Source organism: Crocodylus siamensis, chromosome 4 (assembly GCF_052110815.1).
Source record: "Crocodylus siamensis isolate JL-2025a chromosome 4, ASM5211081v1, whole genome shotgun sequence".
Taxonomy (NCBI): Eukaryota; Metazoa; Chordata; order Crocodylia; family Crocodylidae; genus Crocodylus; species Crocodylus siamensis.
In genome coordinates, this window is record NC_143398.1 from 99,652,649 (window position 1) to 99,676,308 (window position 23,660).

The 23,660-nt window shown below is 41.8% G+C and overlaps 1 protein-coding gene across 3 annotated transcripts in view; it reads left to right on the forward strand.

Annotated features, from left to right (window-relative positions):
* LARGE1 (LARGE xylosyl- and glucuronyltransferase 1) overlaps positions 1-23,660 on the forward strand; it is a 438,357-nt gene that overhangs the window by 365,117 nt on the left and 49,580 nt on the right. For all 3 annotated transcript variants that reach the window (XR_016441840.1, XM_090043139.1, XM_090043138.1), the window contains exon 10: positions 10,333-10,488. Coding sequence is in view for 2 of the 3 variants with exons in the window: in XM_090043139.1 (XP_089899265.1) it covers positions 10,333-10,488 (156 nt within the window). In the remaining variant the exon portion in view is untranslated. The remainder of the gene's footprint in view (positions 1-10,332; positions 10,489-23,660) is intronic.

The window sequence follows — 23,660 nt, forward strand, 5'->3', positions numbered from 1 at the left end:
CAGAACTGGAAGCCATTTAGACTTCTAGAGGGTCCAATTTAATGTAATAAGCCTAGACAGCAATACAGGGGCATTGACTGGATAGCCTGTTCAGAAACAGTACTGGATAAACATTGTAAATGATTTTTGTTGACTTTTTTTTTTTTTCAAACTTTACAAAAGATTACTTTTGAGCCCCTCTGTATTGTCATCTGAGGATGTTTTGGCAGAGTTCACAGATAGGAATATTCACATAAGCAACACATTTTGGATATATAAAGACAGGTCATCACAAAAGTTGTATTATCCAGTCAGTTGAGATAAACATGTCATGTTCTATCAATCAAAGCTAACCAACACAGGTTGAATTTCATAGGTCAGATATTTGCAACAAATGGCACACGGATGATCTAGAAACCAAAATTTAAAACAAATACAGTGGCGTCCATAAGCCTTTCATTGTTGGTGTCTAGGCAGCATCCATGCAGGGATTCACAGTGCCATAGCACTGCCCTGTGATAAAGTGCTGGCATACATTCTGGCCCCTCTGCTTTCCTGGTGAAAATCATGTATCGAGGTGATTGCCAAGATCAAAGCAAAAAAGAGATCTCAGTGTAGAAGAGAAAATGTTATGTAAAGGAAGAACTTTGGGAAAATGGACCTGTTGTGGAAAAATTTTAATATAAAACAGAGCCTTAATACATAAGTTCACATAAATAGCTGAGGCACCCGTGGTGGGTTACCAAATTTATGCGGACAAGTGTAATTTAGTCTCAGTTCTTTACTATTGTATTTCATAGCATGCTACTAAATGTATTGTCTTTGTCGTGAGTCCCTCAAAGTGCCATAGTAAGGGGGATGAAGTCAGGCACAGTAGGTGCACTGTTACTCTAATGGGGCTTTTTGTCATTAGTCACACAATTTGCAGTGCCATTCCATGTGTGAGTAGGTCCTTTGCTGCTGCTCTTATTGCTGTTGGCAATGCATTGCTCACACATGGAGTGGCATTGCAGATTTTACACTTTGCCATTCAGGTAGCCTAAACCTTCTTTCTCAGGTTGGCTCCCCATTACTACCTATCTTCAGCTAAGAGTTCAGAAGCTTTAGGGCAGAATCCTACTTCACTTTAGATGTTTAAATGGCACTTACCTCTTCATGTATGTGCCATTTTAAATGTTTATACACAGTTTGCAATCCTCCTCCCTCTGTAGTGTGGACACAGAAGCATTTGCATAGCTTCTGGCAGGCCAGGTTCTTTGGGTAGTTGTGATGTCTTTTACTAGACCAATAATGGCCTGTCTATGTCTTTAGATCAACACAGCAACAACCAAAAACCCAGCTGCATGGCTTCTGGGAATTCAGAGTAGGCTGTGCACTGGCCAGGCAGGTATATGGCTCTACATAGGTGTATTCCCGGTGAACTTAAATTACAAAAATGTAGGTGGGCAAAAAACCCATAGCTAACAGGTGTTGCATACTAGAGGAAGGCCTACTCATGCTTTAACCTCAGAGGTGTTTGCCTCAAGGATTAGCAGACAGGTTCTAAGCCCTCTTTGTCCTGAAGAGGTTTGAACCTGCTTCTCTCTAACTTCCTAGCATGATCCACCAGGCCACAGGCTGGGAATTATCCTTCCCCTCTGCAGCCCTCTTGTGAACCTGGCTTCTGGACAGCAAAGACAGGGACAAACTTAAGGCCCAGAAGAAGAAAGCAAGCTGAGGGTGTGTAGCTCAGTGGATGGATACTGCTCTGGAAGAGATAATGGTTGGGTTTTAGCCTGGACCCTTGTCACCCACACAGGCTGAAACCTCCCCATTGCTGTCCATGTAGTGAATATTACACACATTTATAAATATTAAATGAGATGCCAGAGCTCTTACTCAGGTATTTGGGATTTACTCCCTAGTTCAGCAAGGTACTTAAGCAAATATGTAATTTTAGGCAGGTGAGTACTTCCTTCGGCTCTGTGTGGACTTATACCCAGCCTTTGGTATGTGAATGTGCTTAAGTGCTTTACTGTATCATGTCTCAACAAAGGCTTAGTGGCTCAGTTGTATAAATACTGATTATGGTAAAGTTATTCCAGTTTATACCAACTGAGGCACTGACCCATAACATGAGACTACTGGGATGGGATTTTATCTTTTTTTCTTGTATTTGTGATAACTTGAATTTATGGATTAGCACTGTGAGACGTAGCTAGAATTAGTGCCTAGGAAAATGTGAGCAATTTGGTCTGTTTGCTATGAACAGCAGATATAATAAACACAGCCTTAAAGTACGTATGTCTTAAAAATCTGTAAATCAGTCCATTTCCATGGCTTTTAATATATAATGGCATGGCACAAGAGATTTGGCACATCTTGTATTTCATGGCAAATAAGGCTGGAGTGAAGAATAAGCTAGTAGAAACCTCCAGGGGAAGAAAGGAAGAAAGATAAATGGTTAAGTTTGTGCTGGAGGATTAAGAAGGATGGCAGGAGGAAGGAGGAAATGCAGGAAAAGATTTAAATTCCAGACTAATGCTGGCCCAGCCTTGGTATTCCTCAAAGTCAAATGAAACTGCATTTCTCTTGTCAAGCTGAGAAGACACCAATTTAATTCCATCTGGTCTCCAAGTCCATGGGATTTGAGGATTTGTCATCATTATACACAGCATTATGTCAAATAAACTTAGGGAGGCCTCATAGCTGGCTGCTTTTCAAGTATGTACACACTTCCCTGATGTTCTGTTCACATCTCAGCATGATGGAAGCACAGTGTGGCCGGCATTCTTTATGAAAGTATATGAGGCATTTGTACATTTTACAAGAGACAAATAGAATTTCTAATCATGATTTTTCTCCATTTATTGTCCCCTAAGTTGCATCTGTCTTCTTGAAAAATGTTTTCTTGTTTTAAGTTTAGAGAGGGTGAGATCCTTTGTTGTTCAAATCAGCTAGGTTGATTGACAGCAGCTGAGGACCATGCTAAAAATATTCAGTTTGATTTTGGGACCTAGGAGGCTTTGTTAGAGCAGGCATAAGAAAGAAAGGGAATATTTATAACCATAGTTTAGTTTTTAACTGGTCACTGTTCTTAAACACTGTTTCATCCAATATGGACAGCACTTTAAACTTTTTATTGTCAGATAACTTACCCGGCACCCATCTCACATACTGATGAAGAAAGCCTTAAAAGCAGCTAGGCTGAACACTTAAAATACCTTTTATCTACTGAGATTGTCACGAGGAATCAGAGTTTTAAAGAATAATTTCATAAACATATATCATTTCCCTCCCCCCTTGCATCTGTTGTAAGACTGCTTCATATGCAATAAGACCACTTGGAAAATTAATTTTACTAGAGAACAAGTAAAAGAAATTGGTTAAAGAAAGAAAGTTGAATGTTAGTTCTTCACTTGAATATTGCCTCTGATGGGCTTTGGAGCTTAAACAGGTTTATTTTTGCTCTGTATTTCTCACATCTGGAAAAATTCTCAGAAGGTGACATGGTGGACCGGGTAAGAGGTGCCAAAGAACTGATATACCTGCTTTATAGATAAGAGCTATCTTTCTAAAGTACCCATCTCTCCACTTTGAGCACTTAGAGGGCTCCTTTTACTGTAGTATGTCAAGCTAGGCATTTGTGTGATGCAGGTACATATTCTGTTACTCTGATCCCTGAAGCTGGTGGAGCTCTGACTGGAAGAAGTGGTTCATGCACAGGGAGAACCTTGCTGGCATGTGTTGTGTATTTGCTTTTCCCTTTTGCTTAAGTGTGAGCTCTTATCTGTGAAGAAATTTCAGTTACCATGGCCTGGCAAAGACTGAACAGCAGTGGAAATCCTAAAGAATATAATGAATTGTGATGTCTCCAACAATGAATTGTGACCTCACTGAATGAGTCGAGCATGAAGAGAAGGCTGGTTGTCAAGGATACAATTCCTAGTTACACACAGGTGTTCCGTTAATCATGAGTAAAAGACCTAGGAAGGTTCAATAGGAATTTACTATATTGCTATGTTTTACCATAAATATTTCTTGAGTTGTGTTGATTGCCTTTTAAATTGACTTTAAACACTACTGACATTGAATTAACAGGTAGATAGATAACGATCTGAATAAATCTCCTTTTCGAAGCAGCTTTATGTGTGTCACTCTTCCCCTGAATTGTCTTCCCAGATTGTCTACAAAAGTTTGTGATGCATCTAAATCTTAACCCAAATGTATCGTTTCACTTCTGTCCCAATCATAATCTACTTTGCCTCTTGCTTTTCCAATGCTAAGCTGTACAGCTTAGCCAAAGCACCTCCATGCTGACCTTCCCTGTACTACACACTTGGTTCTTTCTGAGAGGCATTAAGAGGTACGTGTTTTCAGGTTTAGGGTTTTGTTGCTTACCCATATTGAGGGGGAAAAAAAATCCCTGTAGAGAAGTATTGTGACATATTTCCAGGATCAAAAAAGAGGACAGCGGTGGGGGGGAGGTGGCTGTGAGCCGGCAGCAGGGGGAGGTAATGTGATCGGGAGGGGGCGGAAGGCAGTAATATGACTGTGCCCTGCCAGTGCCCCTCACTTCCAACCTGCAACTCTCCCCCTCAGCACTGCCAGTGCCCCTCACTCCCAACCTGTAGCACCCTGCCGCACAGCCCTGCTGGTCCCCCTCACTGCCAACCCAGAGACCTTTGCCCTCCCCCAGCCTTGCTGCCTGCATGCACGCATGTGTGCGCACACACACACACATGCTCTTACTTGCTGGGGCCAGTGCACAGGGCACATGACTCCCAACAGCCAGTCACCTTGCCCACTGCTCCCAGCTGTAAGCACTCCCATGCTGCTGGTGCCCAGGAAAACAGAGGAAGACCAAAAAAAATGTTGGTCTTATTTTAAAAACCCTCCTGGACATGATGACAGGAGGTCAAAAAAGAGAACATGTCTGGGAAAACCCAGATGTATGGTAACCCTAATTAAAGTGCTTTCACTTGTGAGCCAGCTAGGATATGAATGTTGTTCTTCAGCATGAAAAGACACATAACTAACCCAGGCCGTAAACAGGCTTCTCATTTGATGCAGTCCTGATTATCCCTGGTTTTGACTTGGATCAAAACAGTAGCTGCACAGCCATTTACACTGTAGCCCATCCAAGCTGCAGTGCTGCTTCTCTGCCAGTAGGTGGCCAGTGGAAGTACACAGCCTGACACACTTGTCCCACAATGAACTTACAGATGTATACAGTGATGTCCCGGGGAAACATTTTAGCAACTTATTATCTTGCATACTTAACAGGTACTTGAAGTGAGACAGTGGACATGTATCTTGGATCCTGAGACACAAGGCTTTCTCCTGGGGGAAATGTGACATCTGTTTACAGCCCCCTGTGCCAACAAAGGGAGATGTTTGCCATTTTAGTCTGACCTAGAGCACTGTTTAACAGATAGAAAAATCTGGTTACGTAAAATTAACCTAAAAGACCCTGTGCTATTGGTGTTAAGCATTGCTCATGAGATTAAGAGTGACATTGGACAGGAAGTGATTTTTACTGTACAGCAAAAGTTTTTGAGACCTCAAACCTTTTTTTCATTCTGCATAAGGATAAACTGAGACCTTTTGCAAAAAAACTAAAGGGACACACCCTAATAGCCTACCAAGTAGGGTACTCAACAAGGGATCACCTTCTCCAAATTTGACAGAGCAGGGTCTTGAATCTGGACCTTCCACCTTCCAAGTGAGTGCCCTATGCAGTGAGCTACTGGTCTTTCTTTCTGTAGGTGCTACTCTACACTATTTGAACTTTTTACATTAAGCAGTTTTTGCGTTAAAAATAAATAAATAATCTTGGGTTCAGATACTAGAACCCAGCATTGTCCCCTCTCAATTCTAACCAGTAAGCTACAGAGGTACATTACCTCACATTGCTTTCTGCCCATGAAGAAAGGCTCACTTAAGCACTGTGGAATTGGCATAGATATAGCGCTCCTTAACTATCTCACAGAGCATCTGTGAGCTTTAATTAGCAATGTTTGTGCAGACCTATCTAAAAACAGGGCTCTTTAAACCTAAATTATTCCTGTTTTCTGCCCCTTTAGCCTAGGAAAGAGAGAGCCACCGGGAAAAAAAATATTATCTTTCCCGCTATCTGAGATCTGCTGATTTCCACGGGGCACAGACAGGTTGAGAGGTTCTTAACAGCTTTCAGTAGTGGAAACAAATGGAAGGGATTGTGGCAAAGGGAAGATTTGGTATAAACATTTTCTGCAGAGAGAGAAGGTGATTTAAAAAGAAAATGAGTATGAAGGTACCCAGAGAAACTGTGTTCTGCTAGAGGGCATGACTTAGTGGTCTAAATATCTAATTTGAAATATTTAGTCTCCCTGGAGCGACTGATGCATCTCAGAACTCCCTTGAAGTAACTTGAAACCTGGGAACATTTGCTCAGATCTTTGTCGTCAGCTAAGCTCCATTCAATTTACTGTGTGAATTTTTAGGCATGACCTTAAAAATTCAAGCTCTGTGGCCTGTGTGGATATTAAAAAAACATGGTTTTAAGAGCAGGAGTCTAGACTTGCACTGCTATACAAATTCCCCCCCCCTCCCCCCCGCTTTTATTCCATTATTACCGAACATCCTCTGTTGCCTTCCACCTCTGGTTTAACTGCAGTTCCATGATGCTCCAAATATGTAATGGGTCAAGTACTTTAGGGCCATATATTGCTGTATAAATGTAAGCTATCATTACTGTGTACTCCACTTCACTTGAACGCAGACTATGTGGATGTATTCCAGGAGACTGACTGAGTCTAATTTCAGTGATAGTAATGGCTGCTGATTAACTGGGATGGTATTAGCAGAAATTCAGACAGTGCCAAGTTACTTAATGATGATTAACCAAGTGTTAAATAGGTGTGGAATTCTAGGTTCTGATTTTTACTGCCAAGTAAAGATTAAGGAGTACATTTTCCTTTGTTCTCAGAAGTCCTTGGTCATGGGTTGCAGGGTCCATGGGACATGGTCACAGACACCATTGTTCATGGGATGTTCACAAGCAAACTGTTCCGGTTACAGAAGTTATGTGCTCTTTCTCCAGTAGTCTACTCCTCATGCCCCCAGATAGAGTTTTCAAGTCCAGGAAATTGAAGCTATCTTTCTTTTCAGGTTTTCTTTTAAAAAGCTAGGAAAATTAAAGGAAAACAATTAATAAAATATTAAAGCGCAGTTGTATCTGGGAAAGGGGAGTTGTATAAAAATATATAGTATTTTGGTATTTTAAATTAATTTGCTTTTTCTAAGGTCTTTCTCAAAGTCAGCTCTATTTGCAGGCAAAGATTTTTTCCCCTACCTGTCATATCCACCAACTCAACTATAAATCCTGAATAGTTGAACCAAATTCTTTCCATCTATCTTCACGCAAACAAAAGATGTTATAGACACATTATGGCTGCAGCTACCCTGTACAAACCTATTGTCTTCATAATATGCCTTCAAGGGAAGATTATGCCAGTCCACCTATGGCTAATGCGGTTGCTCTGGTGTCTTTGGCCTGTAGAAGTTCTGCTCTTGTTGAAGAGGCACAAGACCAAATTAACCAGCTTTACTCTGAGCATTGCATGAATTTGTGGGGCTAGCTAGCCATTAGGGAAAAAACATATTATCTATGTCTATATTAGGAAATAAAACTATTTCACACATTCGGTGCCTTATGAAACCAGCTATAGTTTCCCTTTTTTTGTACTTTCAAGTATCACAGGGTTTTTCTTTAATCGCCCTTTTTAAACCATCCCTGCCCTTTTAGTAGACTCGCTTTGTGCTTTTCCTGGTGTCCTTGCTATGGTTTTCTTTATATCCTTTAAGCACGTTGACATCTGCTGTCCTTTTTGATAAAAATCCAGCTTTTCTGGACAGTAATCAATTCCATTCAGCTTTCTTCAGCTCACTCCAGGCAGCTTTGACATCTGTACACATGCAGCATCTTGACACACATTTCAAATCTGATCAGATGTCAACCACCAGGTCCTTGACACTTACCAGCTTGTGTACATGCAACAACTTTTCAACTGCAGTAGCAAAGAGACTCAGAGCTGACATCTGCAGTTGTCTGGATTTGACATCATTACCCACAGGGTGGAATAGAGGCATCATGGAACCAGCATCCTGTTGTGATGTGACGTGGTGTATAATGATGAGAAATCCCTGCAGGGAAGTGGAGCCAGTCCTAAAAACAGAAATTTAGCTCATGATCACTGACCATGATTCAAGTCAAACCCCAAGGTGAGGATTTGGGATACACAGGCAGGAACAGGATGCCAATCACAAAGGAAATTATCCTGGTTATAGGAGTAGCATAGAAAATGCTTAAAAGAGTTAATTCACAGGTCTTTTTCTTCTCATTTTCCAGTGTCTCTGTTTTTCTGGTTTTACCCTTACAGCAAGTCATCAGCAGATCAACAAAACCCATTTGATGAAATGGCATACTAGAATCCTTTAAAACTCTTTAGCAGGCATTTAGATTTCCTTCAGTCCCTTGTTTGTATAATATTTATCTGTTTCTCCTGAGATAAGATTCAAACTAGGCTTTCAGGAGGCTCAATGCCCTCTGCTGCAGCTAAATGCAGTCGAATGAAACAAGTCAAATTCTTTTCAAACGAGGGAGTTTTCAAGATTCATTTATACTGAGGAAATCTACAAATTTAAATTTGTTTCAGATCCCAGCAGAAATGGATAAAGTTTTCTTTGGTTTCTGTACAATATGCGTCTCTTATTGCATGATATAGCAGCATGTAATCTGAGCGTTAAAACAGACACTTACATGGACAGAGACCAAATGCAATGACAAAAAGCAGTGTTACTTAACAATGACTCTTAAAGCAATATCTTTGCTCTAAGTGATCTCCCAAGGTCATACCATACATTAATAACTCTGTATTATGATTGAAGGTGTTTTTTACTAGAAAGAGGATATTTCTTCTTTACAAATATGTTCCTCTTTTCCAGAATTTGAATTTACATCACCACAAGGTTCTTTGAAAGCTTTATTGTTTCAGTAGCAATCTCCAGGGCAGAAATGTGTATGTCTTCCATATAAGAAAAGAAGTACGTATGAACTAGGTCTACAGCCTAGAACTGCAGCAGCCATTCTAGCTCAGCAACTAGCAGTATATGAATGATACCATGCCATCACGTAATTACTTTAATGGATGAGCAGAACCTCCATAACCCCCCTGTTGAAAATAGTGCCAGATGAGATACTTTGAAAAAAATCCCTTTAGAAGCCATAAGGATAAAATAGAATACAGCGCATTCATTTTAAATCCAAAATATCACCTCCATAAAATAAAATCATTCTAGCAAGCCACTTCTGGCTTTTCCTTACTTTCTTCCTTAGAGCCTCATTTGTATTACTTTGTCAGAATAGCATAAAGTAGTCTTAGTGGAACTGAGAATCAGATCCTTTATAGCTGAAGTAGAGTTAAATCTAGGCCAGCAAAGGAGGAGTCATCTCAAACTAATGGCTGAATACCTGCCGGCACTTGGACTTAAAGGAAAGAAGCTTAGTGCAGCACATGTAAGGGCAGTCAAATTCTCATGAAGCAATAGGAAGTGAAACTGGCTGATACATGTCAGAGCTGGTCTGTTTTGGAACAAGGTCAAAGGCCTCCCCATGCCTACTATGATTAAGACACAAGTTCCTGTAGCCAACAAAATGCAAGGGAATGATGTTGCTATCATCACATGGGGGCTTTTTTTACCTCCCTATTCTAAATAACATAGCATTCATTTGAGTCAACAAGGGATGCTTTTGGCACAAGTTTGGGATGAACTTTGAACTCATAACTCTGGAGTCATAAGGAGACATCTTAACCATCCTATCATTATATACCTTAATTTGGGACAAAAAGATGGTTAAAGGACCCAGAAATTCATGAAGAGGTTCACTAATGTTAGATAGTAAATACTTATCATTAGTTGGTACAGTCGCAGGGAAATCACAGACCATGGCTTTTATTCTCATCTTTTTTATCTATTGCTTTCATCAACTACATCCATAACTAGTCTATGACAATGTACATGCAGCATTGCATCACATAGTAGAACAATATACTAACATAGCTGATAGTATGCTGTTCATATAGTAATATTGTATGGGATACACAAAACCATGGAAGCAGTATTTGTAATTACGTATACAATATACTGTAAGGCCTTCTCAAGAATGAGGTAAAAAGAGATGTATTTATTTATTTATTGGTTTGGTTTTTGGTTTCTGGTTTTCAGTTTTCCTGAAAAGGGAAGCATATCCTTGTGCAATATAAAACTGATGGATAGAGTAAAACTATTTGCTGACGACAGGATCTGTTTCCCCATTTTTCCCCATACTAGGTGATTCACTGGAACTCACCAAAGAAGCTACGAGTGAAAAATAAGCACGTGGAATTTTTCCGTAACCTTTATTTGACATTCCTGGAGTATGATGGGAACCTTCTGAGGCGAGAACTCTTTGGCTGTCCTAGTGAGGCTGACATCAATAGCGAAAATGTAAGTGGGATGTGTGGGGCTTGATGTTGAGAAGATAGTTTCTTTTTAGCGCACAACCAGTGTGAAAGATTGAAAAGTTGCTTGTATGCAGGAGATGCTGGCTTGGGACTTAGATGTGCTTTCAGTTACAAGCCTACCGTGGATGTATTGTATGACCTTTAACAAATTATTTCATCTGTCTGTGCTTCAGTTTCCCATCTGTGAAATAGGGTTAATAATCCCACTTTTTTCCTACCCTTGTCTGCCTTATCTAGGGTAGGATTTCCAAAAGTTCACACATTGAAAATCAATGGGATCTGTCCTCCAAAAAAACAAAAAAGCCTCGTCCTTAGACCTTAAGCCAGCAGTTCTCAACCTTTTAACACTTGAGGTGCCACTCTCATTAGACTCGGGCACCCCTCAGAAAACACCAGCTCTTGGTTTTCACTCTTGACAACAGAAAAAAAATAGAGCATTGCTTCTGTTAACAGAACTCAGGAAGACCACAGCAGGTCAAAATATTTTTAACATCATGAATTCCAATTTGAAAACTCAGGTTTTCTTGTGAATCCTGTTTGCACATCTAACAGCGCTAACATTGCACGCACGGTACCTCACAGCATCCTTGAAAGGGTCTCAAGGCACCCCAAGGTGACAGAGCACCCTGGTTGAGAATCATTGCCTTAACTAAATCAGAAGCAGGGATTCTCTCTCACAGTGTATTTGTACAGCATAGCGGGGCCCTGAGCTTATCCGTTAGGTAATACTGCAATACAAATACTGAAAAAAAATGAAAACATCAAGATTGCTGCCTTTGGAAGTCATAGCTGTCTTTTCCACATATGCTGGAAGATATGAAATAAGTTAGCACTTGAATGTAAATCTGTTTTGTGAGATTGAGTAGGTTCCTTCCTTAGTAGCTGTGTGCAGCTCCCCCGCACCCTCCCAGCAAAGTGCAGCAGGAGTGTTATGAACAGCAATGTAAAATTTGTAATCAGAATCTGTCAGAGGAAGTGATCCTTTGAATATTGTTAAAATCAGTAACATTTTTTACAGGTGTACGTGTGCGTCTGTGTAGCTCACTGGGGGGGCAGTCAGGTCTGCACACCTGCCAATGGCTTCTGCTCCACCTTCAGCACCTTTTCATGTTAAGTTTGCTTTTACAGGAGTCTCCACGGGTCTACAGCTGTCTTGGGAGGCAAGCAGACCAGTCCATTTGCCCCGTCAAACCTGGGCATCCTCCACTCACGCTACAGCTCCTTTAAGGAGATGCTTTTGTGAGTTGCCATGTCCTAGTTGGGGTCACGCTTGACACAGCCTGACCCCCATTTGCCCTGTGGGTCTGCCCTCTGACTGGGTCTTTTGTTCAAGCCTCAGCTTTCAGGGACTTTGCCATTCCTTACTAACAGTTCCCCCTGCTGGGAAATGACTGCACTGTCACAATCCCTGTCCCTCTCCCTCGAGGGGTTAACGTCAGGCACTTACTGCCCAGGGTGCTCTCCAGTTCCCCTGTCTTTGGGCTCCTCTGTCCCCCCACAACTACAACCTGATCCTCTGGTTGCCAACAGAAATATAGGGCACCTACACACGTGCAGCAAGGCTGCTCAGTACATCGGAACAGACTCTATTAAACAAGTCTGCTGGAGCATGGTAGTTACTGCACTCCCGCAGACTCCAGCATCTCATGTATCAGCTGAAAAATGGCAGCAGGGAACACTTTAACTAAAGCTCGTTTTACGAGCTTTACTTAAAGCACCCCCCCGCCATTTTTCAGTGTGGAGATGCTGATACACGAGGCACTCCAGGCGCTTTAATAAGAGAGGCTCCACTGTAATTAAAGCCCCACCCGAGCACCTCTATAAACACCCCTAAATGCAGCCAGCCACCTAGGAAAATGAAATTGCTTTAACCCCAGCGTATTACTTTCTGCTTCAGCTATGAGTTTCCCTGACTGCATCTTTTTCACTCTCTAGTCCTCTTTCGGCACCAAGCGGCTTGTCTCCCACTGCTGCCCTGCACTGGAGCTCCCTCCACTGCACCCTGAAGCCAGACTTCTCCATCCCCCCTGCTCACAAGAGTGAGCTTATATAACTCAACACACTTCTTCCAGCCTCCTGATTGGTCTTTCCATCCCAGGTCTGGTGTCATCAATAAGCTCATTATCTGCTGGACCCTCAGCCATTTAACTTGCTGTCAGTGTCCTAGTAACAGGGGCAGGGGTTCCCTGTTGCAGTCTGTACATGTAATATCAATCTTAAAAAAGTTAAGGGAAACATTTACCTATAGATGTTTTAAATGCTTCTGTGCAGTGCAGCCTCTAGAGATTTCTAAACCAAATAACAATTTCAGCTACATAATTGAAAAGAGAGAAACCAAAATTAGTAGCCTTTTATAGTGCTTGTAAGGAAAAAAAAGAAAAGTGGATTGTTTATGAAAGTCAGTAAAGCCAAAATAGTACCATATATACATAACAAATCAAGAGATAAGAGTAGTGTATAGAATTTGTGAGGTTGGGAATTGTTCCCATTGCCTCCATGGATAAGTTGATTAAAGGGTATGCCCTCCCTAGTTTTTCAACACATGTATTTGATATCCCAAGGTACGGTTGTGCAGTTCCTATCTCACCCACTTTAGCAAATGATTGGGAATCAAACTAATCACAAGAAACTGTCTAGACATAAACAAGGGAAGGAGGCACTGGAATTCAGGAGAGAAATCAGAAAGGGCAAAAATAGGGGGGAGGATGCAACAGAAAGAAAATCCTCTTCAGGAGAAGGGAAATTTTAGAGAATTAAATGAATTGAAATGCATTGAAAGGCCACTGAAAGGTAGAAAAGAGATGTGTAGGGTAAAGGGGGGAAAAACAAAGAAACATAGTTATTATTTTATATATACAGCTTGTCTTATACGAGATCCTGAATGTGTAATTTAACCTAAAGCAATTTTGTAAAAGTCCGATTGCTTGGCAAAACAGGCGTGTACATTATGTGCGCATAGCAATATCAATCGTAGGACTCAAAGAATACATGCAAACCAGTATGTCATTATCCCAGCATGATTCACACTTCCTTGTCATGTTTTATTACATAAATAGGGATAGTAGATGGAATTATGCTGAGATGATGATACTTCTAGTGGGTTAGAAGACTGTGCAGTCACATGGTTGTTACTGTACTGTGTAATATCTTGGTAAACAGTTTCATTCCAGAGATCACAGAGAAACTGCATATTTTCGGTACTGAAACTGACTATTAAAAAAGCTTAAATTGGCATATTTGACGGAGCTTGTAGCTAGCATAAAAACAGTGGATACGACACTGGATATGATCGAGCAGATTTATTTGCCATGGCACTTCTCGCATGGAAACTTAATTAATTCTTTCTATTGTGAATTTAAGAAAAAAAATTCAAAAAAAGCATCAATGAGAAACACAGTAATACATTGGTGTATTAACAGAAATGCTGTCATAAGTGACTATGCGAAGGACAACCAAAATTAATCTCTCTCTCTCTCACGCACATACACACACACGCGCGCGCGCGCCTGTCTGGTCTCCAGTAGGCTTTCACTTGCTGCCCTGGTACGTGCACCTGAAATCGACTGTGACATGCGCATCAGCCCTCCCTGAGTGAACCTACAGTCTCCCCAGAAAAAGCCCTGAGACTCGTCTGCCATGACTTCGATGGTAATTTCAGTGGTGAGCTTCCCCTCAGTAGGCTCTCTTGGACGGACTGTGGCCCTCAGCGGGTCTCCGTACAGCTCTGCCTCCCCTACACCCCGTCCATACACCAGCCTTCATGATGACTGCTGCCTTTCTCCAGCTTACCTTCTGGTGGTCTCGCTTGTCAAGATGCTCTGGATTGCCCGATGGATCTCTGTCTGGGTCCAGTCTTTGATTGTCATCCGCCACTGCTTCTCTCTGTCTTGGAGCGTTGTCCTTCCCCTCTCAGCCCTTACTTCAGGGCCTTTTGTAATGCCCCTGTGCTGGCTCCAGAACCTCTCGGGGCTCATCCTTATCACAGGGGCATATGAGGGCCCCTTTGTAACCAGGTGGACAAGAGGAAAATAATAATAAAAAAAAAAAAAGGACAAGAAAGAAACAAAAACCCCAAGGCTTTCACCCTCAGTCCACGGTAGTGTCTGGTCTGCCCATTTTTCTCATGGTCTTCAGTGTTCCCCGACGTCTTCCTCTGCTCTCACCTCTGCTAGAGGTTCTCCCTGGTACCCCTGCTTGGGATCCCTTGACATCCAGTGGCGTAGCATCCACCCAGCAGGGAAGCACCTCCCTAGTCCTTCCCCTGCAGGGCTTCCTCTGTGTCTCCCTTGGCACTGGCTTTAATCTTTGCTGGGCAGCCTCCAGGGATGATATCACCAGCTTGTGCCAGCTCAAGCCGGAAGTAGGCATGGCTCGCAAACCGTGCAGCCATTTGGAGCGGGTGAGTCATGTCTGCTTCTCCAGCACCTGGAACAAGTAAGTTTGCCCTGGTCTTGGGATTTTTTATGTTATGTCCTGTACCCCATCCTGCTACAGTGGAGGGAAGTCCCCCTTCTCCTGGTGCTTATCTCCTTATCTCCCTGGGACTAATGTGTGTGTGTGTGTGTGTGTTTGTGTGTAAAGAATTAAGAACCAGTAAGAACGGACGCTCTTAAAGTAAGCATTCAAAGACAGAACATTGCTACTTGTAGGTGGCCACTGATTTAAGTTTCACTGTAAATACAGCTGTGCAGTTTTTATTGTAGAGCCCAGGGCCCAGATCCTGTTTAACCTCTAAGACAAGTAACTGCTACTGAAAGGGTAGTTATACTTCTAAGATGTTAGATGTGATCCTGTTCCACTCCATGCACCACCACATGAACTTACAACTCCCATTTCACAATAAAGTGTCATACTCACAATGTAGAGCTGGGGAAATGCTCCACCCTTCATACTGAAAAGGGAATACAAGAGATATTGGAGCCAGAAGGAGAGTATACAAGATGAAGCCTGACTTTGTAGCCCAGTAAAAAGTGCGCTTCCCTAGTTGGGAGGAAGTAGGCCCTCAATCATGCTATCTCTGCTTCCAATGCTGTTTTTGCATTTTCTTAAGAGTACGTTTAATGCAAAACATATAGACAACTTTCTTTGCTGTGGCACTTGGATTCCCTGTAATTATAGCAGGTTAGAATGGAAACCATTATGCAGACTTAAGTTACAGTGACTCATTCTCTCTGCCATCCCACCCCCTGAATATAGTATACACATTTTATGTGTATTGAGTTAGTCAGGCATACTAAACCCAGGTGCCATGGTTCACAAAGGCACTGCGTAATCCTCTCACAAGACATGTAATTTCCAATAGTTTCTCTCAACATCTCTCTTTTACAAAAAATATGTTAATAGATTGATACAGCTGCAAAGGAAACCAGTTAAAAGTTAGGAAATGTTGTCATATATAAAATGTTGTTGGTCTAATAAAAGATGTCATCTCTGCTATGAGTCCTGATTGTCATATATAGATATACACACACAACCCAGCTGGCCAGACTTCCTATACCTGAGAAGCAGGGTAGCAAGTGCTTGAATAGCTCTGCTTTATTTAAGATTAGAGAGAACTAGTTGAGCATTAATTAACTGAGCTTGTTATGTGATCATTTGCAAGAGCAGTGGTTTGTGCCTGTCGCTCATAACCTGGCTGTGTGAGAATCAACCTTTTAAGTCTCATTCCAGTATGCAAGCTATTACGGTGCCATAATTTAATATTTGTAATAGTGTTGTATTTAGGATGTAACATGTAATTAAGAAAATCTCATTTGTAATGCAGATGACTGTAAAATGTATAATGAAGTTCAGTAGTTTGTACTATTGGCCTATTCTCAATTACACTAACAGCTCTTTATACTCCTCTGGTGCTGTTAAGACAATCTTAAAGCACATTAGATTTATTTTTGCTCTAAAGCCCCTTTACATTGCCAGAGCGGTGTAAAATAACCTTAGTTTATATGATAACCAGCCCTTGTTGTTTTCTTTATCTATTTTACTATGTATGTGCAGCTAGATGGACACATATTTTTCAGTGCTATTTTAATGTTAATTTAAAAACATATTAGACATGGCCCTGAAGATAAAGAGGCCAAATGTGGCCTCTGGATCCTTTGTAATCTTCAGGTAAACACTAATACCAATTTACCTGCACCAAACCACAAGGTCATCATGAGTCTGGAGTTTCAAACAGGGCTGTACAAATAATTACTTTTTTTCAGGTCAGCTGCCAAATCAAAAGCAAAATAAAACAAAAATTGAAATTTAAGTTAGATTGACCCAAAATATTTTATTTCCAGAAACCAGCAAACTGGAAAAAAAATTGTTTCTAGTCAACTAAAATGTTCTGTTTAACCTAAAATAGAATATCCTGTTCCTGGTAGTTGAGGTTTATAGAGAGGACTGGCCACTTTTTCCGTGCACTACTTAGTATCATCAGTTTTCTTCCTTTCATGTGCACTTCAGGGTAAACATGCTCTTCTGAACTGATTTGTGACATATTGCCTCTTCAGGCCTTTCTTGCAGTTTGTGAGTAAAAAGTTAACAGTCTGAGCCAAAGTCTGTTGGAAATGTTTCCATTGACTTTAGTTGGCTTTGGATGAGGTCTTCAATCACACCGTCCTAATTGCTTAATGTTCTTTCCTATTTTTCTCTTTCCCTACAGCTTTCTCCTATCTTCCCCGCCCCCCAGCAAAATTTCAGGGAAACCCATGAAGGCAAAGCCTACAATAATCTCTTATTTATGAGTTTTGTATTGACTTCTAATGTTTATGACCAGCATTTCATTTTAAAGAACCCTTCTGTAAAGCCCCAAACACTGCAACGCTAGCTTTGGTGTACTAGCCTGCCTATATAGTTAAGGCTGCAAGACAGGATATAATTTCCACTCTAATCCTCAATTTGGCACACAAACATATACACTCAACCTTTTAACTTTCTCATAAAAGCTCTTTTCGGTAGACAATTTCTTGTGAGGAGATCCTGCCAAGTGAGATTTTTTTTTCTTTTTAATCTTGAAGCTCAATCGCACAGCTCATATTTATGAGTCTTGAGGCCCAATCCAAAGCCCAGTGAGATCAATGGGTAGTCTCTCAAAAGAAAAGAAAAGAAAAAACGAACCTGGGATTTCTTCAAAGATTTTTTTCACCCTTCAGAACAGCACTAAAAGCACTCACTATAAAAAAATTCTGACCAGCCTTTACCGAGAATTTCTAGTGGTGGTAGTATTTAGATCCCCTGTTATCCAGAAGGACTCAGAGTAGCTTATATTGACTACCCACCTTGAACCATTTATGCTGAAATTTCCATGTTGCACATCTTCTGCAGCCTGATTTTTTTTTCCCCTTTCTTAACTTCTCTCTAAATAAAATATTAGCCAAAGTGGTTCAACCATTTTCTAAGAAAAAGACTAGGAAAGACGAGTTGTTTTGGCTCACTGCTGGTCCATGTGATGAAGAACTGCTGCACACTGCTGCTATCTGTTACTCTGTTAGCTCAAGTAGTAGAGATCTATACAATTAATCTAAAGGATCCAACCCTGCTGATAAACCACATGAATCTCAGTATGATGCCACATAAAGAAATGTCTCTGTCTTTCTATTTGCTCTTTCGATAATGTAGAAAAATAACAGAAAGAAATACTATTTTACAAGAACATTTTGGAGGTTGCAGAATCAAGCCCTTAGAGGTAAGAAATGCCAGAATGAAACCTCCTCTTGTCTCATAATACATATACACAACTTCTTTTTTCCCCTGTACTAAACCCTATTCTCCTTTGCTGCATAGGATGTGCCTACCATAAGGATAAACAATATAGAAAATGTTTCTATTCTTTATATGGCCCCTGCCTCATATATTGCAGAAGCTGGAAAGTATGCAGTGGATGAGGCATGGACTTGGAGGGGAAGAAAATCAATCTATTGGGTAAGGCAGTTGAATGTTTCCATGGAAATTGTTTTCTATCTCTGTCCACACAAATGGCATCTTTATACATTCTCCAGGGTAAGGTGGGTGCTTTAATTAGAATGGCTCTCATGACCCACTCTAATTAAAGCACACACAGCGTCTTGTGTATTCAGCATCCTGTGCTTCAAAATGGCGGCTGGGGCACTTTAAAGCTCATTCAGTGAGCTTTAGTTTAAGTGCACCCATCACCATTTTAAAGTGCAGGTACACTGAATACATGAGATGCCTAGGCTGCTGGACCTTGCCAATTATGTAATAAAATGTGTAATTACAACATATTAGAGCAGGTGTCCTGCAAGTCTACAGGCACCAAAAATTCCTAATTAACAATGGGCTAGTTCCTGAAACCAGGAACATCACGCATGGTCACTGATTATATATTCTTCTACTGTGTGTCTGACTTGAGGTTGGGATCAGACTTGCAGAACTGCTGAACACAACATGCACAGTTAGGTTAGTGACAGACACTACACATAAACCAGTTTAAGTCATCATAAACTGGTTTAAAACTGTAACGGAACGTAAGTTCAGTACACATAAACCAGTTTCAAAATAGCTGAAACTGGTTTAAGATAAACCTGGTTGAATGTACTATCAGACTTAGGTGATTTGGGTCAAACCGTTTATGCAATGTCTGTCCTGGGCCCCGTTCCTGGTTAAAATTAAACCAGAGTCCACCAGCATGCCAGATGCTTTGCAGCCCTGGGCTGGGCTGTAAATTAATGGAGAGTTTTGCTCTCTGCTCCAGAGAATAGGCTGGCCCCGCCCCTCTTCTCCCTAGCCAGAGCTCCAGGGGAGACTGCAGGCACAGCAGGGTCTGCCTGGCTTCCCTTGCTGCTCAGGCAGGGATTACCCCCTTCCTTCTTCCCTCCCATTTCCCACAGCATGGACCCCATCCCCACAGACCCTATCCAGCATGTGGTATTCTACGTAATGCTGGGAGGTGTCTGTGTGTGCGTATCTCCAATTTTACTGGGACAGGACAAAGGCAGACAGGATGGTGTCCACTTAGGAGTTTTTTGGAGCCAATCAACAGGTCAGCTGGTAATGTCCCTCCTTGGAAAAAGATGTTTAAGAAGAGCTTGAACTAATGAGAGAGGCTTTTGTTTTGCTGATGGACTGATGAACACTGTGGGTTTTATCAGCCCCCCTGCTGGTTTGCAGCCCTGTCAGGTTTGCAGGCAGAGAGAGGGAGACTGAAAAGCTCAGTATCATCATTCCCGCCCCCCCCCCACCCCACACTCAGCACCGTGGAAGGCAGTGGCGACACATAGTGAGTGCACGGGTGACAGGCAGCACTCCCCGCTTCTGCGATGGGCAGGGGGGCAGGCAGGAGTGCTGGTGCCCCACCTGCAAGCGCCAGCTGGGAAGTGGGGGTGCCGGATGAAGCACCACTGGCACTTCCAGGAGTGCTGCTCATGCTTTCTGGTCAGCACGATAAGCTGCGGGGGACCCTGTCTTCTGGTCACTGACTGACTGCTGGGTAGGGACACCAATTGTCCATGATGGAAGGGAAGGGGGAGCTGCTCTAGCACCCCCCAGCTTCTAGCCTGAGACACTGCAGGCATGTGCCTGCATTTCTGGAATGAAAAGGGAATGTCTATCCACCTCCAAATCCGTTCAAGCTTTGCAGGTTAGAGTAAACCTGCCTTTCACTGTCTGTCCCTAGCCTCAGTGGGAGCTGAGCTTTGAAAATACAAAGTGGTAGATAATACCACATAAACTGAGAAATCAGGTCCTAGATATCTCAGACTGGGCACTGTAAATTAATGGAGAGTTTTGGTCTTAAGCATACTGTGCCTCAGCTCCTCATCTGTAAATTGGAAATAATAATACTACCCCTTTATCTCACAGAGAAATTGTAAAGATTAATTAATGTTTGTGAAGGTTTCAAATGCTATAATAGGGAATGCCATGTAGAAGTCCATGAGGAAATTAGTAACTCTGTCTTCAGAGCAGGGTTGAACTGTGCACAGTAAATAAGGCCTGAGGCCACTTGTTAAACAGGAGAAATGAAACGCTGACATGCTGCTCTTCCAGTGTGCATCAACTATCCTATGCACTGAATGAGGCATGAGTCCTGTGGGGGGAGGGGGAGAAAGGCATGCAATCATTTAATTAAAGACTGTGTATCATCATACAAATGCACAAAGGGATCATAGAAGGTTGCACAGACAACCTGAATCCTGTTATTTCCTAAGTTTTGAGTGTTTGACTTTGCAACCTTAATAATGTTCTTTTAATGTAGTTTTTATGTATGTGTAATCATTGCTTGTGTTGCAGCAATGTGTAGAGGCCCTATCCCCATTGTATTAGGCACTGTACAAACATGTAATAAAAAAATACTTCTTGTCCTGAAGGGTAACAGTCAGAGAAAAGAGACAACAGATGTTGTACAACAAACAATTGTATGGGAGGGGGAGCACAAGGTAACAATGAGGCAATTATAAACTGCATGATAAGCAGCAATCACAGCATGGTGGATTCACAGCTATATATTCCTATCTTGACTTGGTTCCAGACAGTACCTTCACCCTTCTGCAGAGGGAGAGCTGATTAAAGAGTTTTCAAATCTGGTGTGATTCATATTAAATGGCACAGTGACAAAAATGCTGGTGCCCTCTCTGCCCAAGAGCAACCAGGAATGGAGCTAGTGTTGCCAGAATCACAAGCTAGCTATAGAAGAAGAGGCATTTCTGGTGGGAATGCAGTACAAGAGCCTGCTGGCCTTGTCTGTTCTTATGGACTCTCCCGCCAGAAGCCTCCCCACAGTGGGCATCCATTTCCACTGCTACCAGAGCACATTCATGTCAGCTCCATGTATGGCTGTACATAGCAGCTGTGCTGCCAGGGCACAAAGAGTGCCCTGGGAAAGCATCAGCTGCTGAAGGGATCACAGCAGCTAATAGAAGGTATTGGAAGTATCTGCAGGTGCTCTCTGCCAGCTGCTTAGCAATGGCAGAAGCCTTCCTTCAGCCAAAGAGGTGGCATAACTCAGCAGGCAGAAAGAAGGGGTTCTGTTGCTACAGAGAAGCTGTGAGAATTTGAAGTTCTACCAGCAGAACTATGTAGAGTAGACCAGGTTGCATAGAGGGTGTTTCTGGTTGGGAATGGGAGAGGTCCCTGGCTCTGCATGCAAGAAGATGACAGCTGGAAACACTGACTGCTTATGTAGGAGACTGTGTCCTGCCACTGCTGCTCAGTGACCTACTTCACTCACAGAATGCCAAATTTGACCCCTAGCAGGAGACAAATAAAGATTTAATTGTTGTAGTATTAGACTGTCTTTATTGCCAATCAGTGGAAAGCCAGAATTACTTTATGTACAAGCCCCTGTAAGTGTTTGTATCATCACTTATTTTGTTTGTGCCACATTAGAGACAACAGCTAATTTACATATGAAATTGACTGCTGGTATGGCCTGGTGCAGTGTCATAAAAGTCAGTGATACCAGCACGTCTGACTAAAGTGTGGATATGGTTTATTTCCTCTTTCCAACAGAAGAACTGAGCTGCCTTTGCAGAATGAACCTTAAGTGTTCATGTGTTGCAGAAAAGATGGCCCAGCAGCTAGGGTTTTAACCAGGGACTTTCTGGGTGTCTGTACACATGTTGGGAGGTTGCTCCAATGCTCTGCAATTACAGTGTGTCAGAGGAGACTCAATTAATTGAGTCTGCTGGAGCATGCTAATAACACGCTATGGCCAGCCTCCACATCTTGTGTATCAGTATCCCCGCACTTCAAGATGGCAGCAGGGGTGCTTTAACTAAAGCTTGTTCGATGAGCTTTAGATAAAGCACCCCCACCACCATTTTGAAGTGCAAGGACACTGATACATGAGACACTCCATCTCGGAGCTGCTCTAATTAACGCACCCTCCCTTCCACCCCCGGAGCACATGTAAAAATATCCTCTCTGTTCCTCATTCTGCCACAGGATTCCTGTGTAATGTTGGGCAAGTCACTTAATCTCTCTGTGACTCGATTCTCCACCTGTAAAATGGGGAGAACCGCACTTCCTCACCCCACAGCAGTGTTGTGAGGATGACTACAATAAAAACTAAGGGGTTTGAATTCTCTGGTAATACCATTCTGTTTAAGTATCTGAGACTCAAGGAGAGAAATTGTAATACTGATGCATTCCTAAAGAGGATGTAAAATGTGTTCCATATGAATAAATTGTTATTATTTTAAACTTTTTAGCTAACTTAAATGCTGGTAGGAAGCCTGGGCTTCCTTCTCTACAGTTTGATGCAATAGGTATTTCTAGTGTAAATGGTGATGAAATATTTGATTTTTAAATATCACCAGTCTTGAATAGAGTATGGATAAATCTGGAATCACTATTATGGTATGGACAGATGAAAATGTTATACTGAATTAAAAGGCTTACTATAAATTAGCTGTTCCATGGTAGCTGTTTCATGTGTCTGCCCCATATTGCAGTAAGTGAAAGCTAAATAAACAAGGACTTCCTCTAACTGAAACAGGGTGAAGTTATTGTGGTTTAGCTTCTGCTTAACACAGGATAGAAGAAGGCATACAATCAGTTACCTCGGAGCAGCTGGTGTGTGGTAAATCATCCCTCCCACTCCCCTGTTTTATTTCTATATAATTTATTTGTTTGTTCATTCCTTCATTTGGAGTTCAGTCCCACAGATTTTGAAAGGAAAATTCTTTGGCATGTCTGTTAAAACAAGACAAATCTTTGAAACTGCTCAGAAATCTGAAATGTTAGAAACAGCCTCAGAAAGAGGGATTCATGGGCAGAGTCTGGGCTGGCAGTGAAAAATGCCTGATACATGCCATTTATTACATAGCTGTGCCATTTATCGCATGGAAAGCAAGCACCACCTTTTCCCAGAGAAATATCTTCTGTAGGCAACTAGATCTGGTAAGTTATGGGGAATTATGGTACAATTCAGTGAGCTGCTTAAAAGTTATTGCCCAGGCTGTTTGTGCCTGTAAATCAGCCATGCCTCAAAGGCCACTTTCCCTGAGCTGAAGTCAACTCCTATGCCGCAGATGGCTGCTAAGAGAAGTAATTTAGCAAATGCATTTAATTTTCAGATAGCTGTCTCCTTGTTTTGGATCTCTCATCTCACATTCATTTCACTTGCTGCCATTTTCATTTCTGAGACATTTAGCATTCAGGAACTAATGAAAGCCCTTGCTGCCTTTGCTACAGTATTTTCCCAGATACTAGTGA